At 49.6% G+C, this 5,635-nt stretch overlaps 1 protein-coding gene across 2 annotated transcripts in view; it reads right to left on the reverse strand.

Annotated features, from left to right (window-relative positions):
- itga1 (integrin, alpha 1) overlaps positions 1-5,273 on the reverse strand; it is a 39,549-nt gene extending 34,276 nt beyond the window's left edge. For both annotated transcript variants that reach the window (XM_068574009.1, XM_068574008.1), the window contains exon 1: positions 5,077-5,273. In XM_068574009.1, coding sequence (XP_068430110.1) covers positions 5,077-5,122 — 46 coding nt within the window. In that variant the 5' untranslated portion in view covers positions 5,123-5,273. The remainder of the gene's footprint in view (positions 1-5,076) is intronic.
- Between the last annotated feature and the right edge of the window lie 362 nt (positions 5,274-5,635).

Here is a 5,635-nt window from a genome sequence, read left to right on the forward strand (position 1 = left end):
TGCAGCTCGACGGCTTGGAATGAAATGAAGTTGAATGAATAGAATAACCTTTGTTTGCTCTTCCTGGTACAAATTTCCCAAATCGCAGAAGAACTCCAAAGAATTTCAGGATCCGTTATTTCTGACGCAATTTCCAATATTGATTGTCTGACGACTTCTGACTGATATCATATGTTCTTACATCTATCTATAAACACTGAATCATGAGTATGGATCCCAAACAGGAGTCTGACGCCGCTCATTGAACCAAAGTGGAGGAAGTTCTGACTGCAGATTAAGACGGTTAATCTTCATAAACGTGATAAAGTTATTCTTCAGAGGACACTTCTGGGTTCAGCATCAGGACGACGTGGCCCTTCATGTTGGCCTCTTGTTGTCGCTCCATGTGGAGACGCCGCCCCAGACGGACGCCACCGCGCCACAGCTCCCAGTACGATGCCAGTATGATGGATGCTGCAGTCTGGAGGGGAGCAGGACCGAAGGCTCTCCTTGCAAACACACAGACATCCAGGATCTGAGCCCAGAGGAAGACGACCATGCGCCTGCGAGTGCTCCTCCTGTGTTCTCCAGCAGGATGTCACAGCTCTGCAGCGACTACAACAAGGAGATTACACACTGTCTCAAATTACACCCAAAGCAAAGTTAACCCAAGAAGAGAAGCTTCCAGACATGAGTCCATCAGGACGCTCTCCGGATCAAAGGAGCAGAACACACTCACTGCTGTAACTACAGAGGTTCACGCTCATGAGGGAGAACTTATGAACCCTGCAACACGCCGCCAGGAAGCTGCAGAGACGACCAAGACGCTCCTCTGTGGCAGAGCAGTGAAGTGGACGCTCTCTCTCGGTGACTCGGCTCCTTGTTTCTCACATGGAGGTGAAGAAATCTCCATGTGCTCCTCTTCCTCCTGCTCCTCCTCCTCCTCCTCCTCCTCCTCCTGCTCCTCCTCACATGGAGGTGAAGAAATCTCCTCCCAGAGTTCTCTGAACTGTCTCCTGTCATCTCGCCAGCAGACGATGAGACGATGAAGGACATCGTGCTTCAGACAAAGCTTCCAGGTTTCTTCCAGGTGGAAACGCTTCAACCTTCAAAGACGCTCCTGAAACTCTCACATTGTAACAGACTGAAGTGGAGACATGTGATGAAGCGTGAAACCCGTGCAGAATGTTTATGTGTTCAGTGTGTGTGTGTGTGTGTGTGTGTGTGTGTGTGTGGCTTGACCTTCCTCAGAGGTTAAGACCCGTGTGAGCTGGAGCAACATGCAGCGTAGAGCCTTCTGTGTTTATCTGAAGCTCTTATCACTTCTCTCCAGCGTGTGTTGTTGGATTATTCTGCACTTATCCTGCTTACAGGTTTGGTTTTCAGCTTGGAGGCCACTTACAGGAAGATTAGTAATTCAAACACAACTCAAATACAACTTCTGATAGAGCGCGTTAACTATGACATCCACAGCCAAACAACACACACATCGACTGCATTCACCCTCGCTTGAAGCAATGAGGGAAAAGCTGCTGAATCCAGAAGAATTGCTGAGATTTGCATTCATAGAGCAGAAAGCCTTGTCTGAGAGTTTCCTCCTCGTCCGCATGCAGCAGACTTCATGACTCAGTGATGACTCACTTCTGTGTTAGTGACCGTCATCTGTGGTGAATGATGCGACCAGACGAAGCTCCAGAGTCGCAGCAGCTCTGTGACTACAATGAAATGAGTCAATGTATGAATATGAAATAAAAGTCCTGGACCAATTGAACATTATTAAAGTTCACAAAGTCTGTGCACCAAAGATGATCCATAAAAACATGGCCGCATGGCGCTGGATGCAGGCGGGGCTCCATCAGGAGGGTTCGTCCTCTGGGAACTGTGAACGTCTACAAACATGTTTTGTGTCTGTTGGAGACATTTTGCCAACGTGGTGGACGGACTCGCTTATGAATATTTAACAAAGTCCAAATGATTGAAGTGATGCAGACGCAGGATGACAGATCGTCTGTTGGCTCAGCATGAATAAACCAGCTGGAGCTCAGACCAGCGACCGGCTTCAGCTCCACATCCATCACTCCGCTCATGGTTTCACGCTGCAGGCGGCGGCTGCAGGCGGCGGCTGCAGGCGGCGGCTGCAGGCGGCGGCTGCAGGCGGCGGCTGCAGGCGGCGGCTGCACGTCTGCAGCGAGGCCGCAGGGTGTGAAGCCGAGTCGTCTGCGATGCTTCCTTTGAGCATCGCAGCTCGTAGAGGAAATGCTCTTCTGCTTCCTGTCCACAGAACAGAACTTCCTGCCAGCAGTCCCCTCTGTGTGCCCTCCATCTGAACGTTAAGCCATTCGATGTTGATCTCAATCACACAGACGACTCCGAGGTCTTCATGAGCCTCAGCCTGCCGGCTTTGATGGAAGCAAACTGGCTCGCTCTAGTTTGTTTTTCCTTCCAACCAGTTTCCTACTTCCCCAAATGAAGCCGCGACGTCCTCGACCCGAGACAACACGAGGCTTTAACAGAGAGCTCATTCAACGGATTCATTCAGTCACAAGCATCCAGCTCATCCTCCACCTCAAAGACTGATGTCGCATGTTGTGTTTCCACAAGATCCATGAAGCGCTCACATACAACGTAGAGAGAGATATGTGTGTATATATATATCTATATAAATATAGATATATATGTATATATATCTATATATATGTGTGTGTGTGTGTGTGTGTGTGTGTGAGAGAGTTTCTGTCATCACATGCTTTCTCTTAGCGTTCCTGATTTCTATCTTCCTGTTCTCTTCTCGTCATGTGACCGAGTGTCTCGTCTTCTTCTCAGAGATCTGCTTCCTCTCGTCCTTCTCTCAGTGACTGATGGTCACAGGTTCACATACACAATGTTAAGTGTGTGTGTGCACACATCTTTGTGTGTAACAGGAGTGAAAATGCTGAAGTTGATGGTGATGGTGATGATGACGCTGATGAAGGTTATGGGATCAGCGGTCAAAAGGATTGCTCCTCTGGAACATGACCGCACACAATGTTAAGATAATAATAACGACTCAATGATTGTAAATGGAAGTCGGAGCTCCAGCGTCTGCAGGCTCCTGTGACCGAACGCCTCCAACGGGTCCACGTCTGCTCGTCGTCGCCTGTTCAGGTCTGAGCCGTGAGAGTCTGCAGGACTCTGGACTCCTTTGTGTTCCTTTGTGTTCCTTTGTGTTCCTTTGTGTTCCTGTGGTTCCGCCCGCCTCTCCGTCTCAAAGCGTTCATCAGGGTTCTGCGTTCTCGCTGAGCGACAAGGTTCTAGTGCGTAAAGAACCACAAGAGAACGTCCTCCAGCTGTTTGTCACATCAGACAAAGAAGCGTCTCTTCAAGCTTCTACACACACAACAAGTGTTATAAGTAAAGTTATTGATCCTATAACTTATTAGGACCAACCGGTAATGCAATATGTTTCATCATTGATGAATTATTATTATTATTATTATCTTAGTGGAATGAATATTGTTGGCTTTCTATTGGATAAAATCTTTGTAATTTCATTTGAGTTGACTCTTAATCTATAATGAAAATAATTGCAGACTTAATCGACAATAATGTTAATAATCAATATGTATTTACGGTCATATATCACACAAACAAATCAAACGTAGTTCCAACCTCTCAAATGTTTTCCATCAGCATAGACTGAACATTTTATCAGGTTTTTGTTTATTATCGACCTTAAAAATAAAATCAGAGCTCCTCTGAGCCGAAGATATTGTTTTGTTTTACCTGACAAGACGCCAGACTCACTTAGTGCCTCCAGACAATAATTAATCTGTTCATAAGCACAAAACAACAGATCCATCGCCGACAGTAATCAGTTGCAGTCGGAGTCTGAGCTGCTCACGTCCTCGTGAGCGCCTGATGGAAGCCAGATGCTCCTCTCAGGACCAAACTCAAACCACCTGTCGCTCTACCTCCAGGAGGAATTCATAGCGATTAAATGCTGCCACTCCAATGACCACATGAGGCCTCTGAGGCCGCGGAGGCGGCTCTGATAGCACAACACAGGATCCCACACGGACCCGAACCAGAGCTGCTCGCCCGGAGCAACCAGACCAGGTCACGCTCCAACATCTGACCACAGGACCGGAGAGCAGGAGACCAGACGGACCAGAGGAACCAGAGGAACCTGAGGAACCTGAGGACCTCCATGGGATGATGTGATAAGTGAGCTTCTGCTGGTCGCTCTGTCCCAACACACATGCACCTCCATCCCTCTAACTCAATTCTGTAATGAACATCAGGCGTCACGTGAGCAGAACCTGAGCCCTGAAGAGAGACTCTGTTGACTTCAGCGCTCAGCTGAGCCGGGACTTCCCGTCATGTTTGAAGCACTTGGTACATGACCTCGGAGTTAATTCACTTCTGCTGCTCTGGAGCTGAACCTGAGAGCAGCCTCACGACCCACAATGCAACGCAGACATCCATTAAGACCAGATGCATTTCACCTTCTCCACGCCACAACCATCACTGACGCCCTGCGTGACACTGCAGACACGTCAGAAACAGTCAAATGTTCCCAGTAAGGACCGACTGGTGGCCTGTGACCAGCAGCACGCGCAGCTTTAATGAGGGCAGACCGACTGCAGACTGACTGCAGACTGACTGCAGACTGCAGACTGACTGCAGACTCATGCAGACTCATGCAGACTGACTGCAGACTGACTGCAGACTGCAGACTGACTGCAGACTCATGCAGACTCATGCAGACTGACTGCAGACTCATGCAGACTCATGCAGACTGACTGCAGACTCATGCAGACTCATGCAGACTGCAATGCCTGGACTACACCGCAGCGCCACGCTTCTGTGCGCGTCTACAACAGTAAGTCCTCTGCGGTTCCTCCGCACGAGACATACCGTCTGCAATCCGGACGGAAGGCGTGGAGGGACAGTTCACCAACACACTGCGCTGCCGCCAGCTCCTGAACGGGGCGCAGTCACCGGGAGTGAGACCGACTGGATGCTCTCAGTCTCTCAGTCCGCAGATCTCAGCTGCTGCTGCAGCGCGTGCGCTCAAGATGCGCGTTGGAGACGATGAATTCATTAGTTTTTACTCACCAACAACTGCCGCTGTTGTCCAAGTGAAAAGCCTTGTCCGCAGCATCCCGGCGCTCTGGAGAAATCCCGAACAGCTTCACTTTATTCCCCCGGACTTCTTCCGCCTCGGACTGAACTCGAGCTCCTCAGAGAAGTCAAACCACTGGAAGGCTCACAGAAGAGTGCGCGCGCTTCCTGTGCGGCAGCAGCCACTTGATGTGACGTCCCGTTGCAGACTGACTCCACCACGGGACAGCCCTGCTCCTCTGGAGGAGGAGGAGGAGGAGGAGGACGAGGAGGAGGAGGAGGACGAGGAGGAGGAGGACGAGGAGGAGGAGGAGGAGGAGGAGGAGGAGGAGGAAGAGGAGGAGGAGGAGGAAGAAGAAGCGGAGGAGGAAGAGGAGGAAGGGGGTTTCACTCATGCACAGATAAGCTGCTGCTGGTTGGTCAGAACATGGAAAGTTAGCAGTGACGTCTGGAGACAGAAACTAACTGACATGATATTCAACATTAAATAATAAACTCGGTGTTTTTGAGCCACATGCAGGACAATAGTTTGAGTCCATTAAAAAATAAGATT

This window comes from Clinocottus analis, unplaced genomic scaffold (assembly GCF_023055335.1).
Source record: "Clinocottus analis isolate CAN_PGR_092001 unplaced genomic scaffold, fCliAna1.0.p SCAF_13, whole genome shotgun sequence".
NCBI classification, from domain to species: domain Eukaryota; kingdom Metazoa; phylum Chordata; class Actinopteri; order Perciformes; family Cottidae; genus Clinocottus; species Clinocottus analis.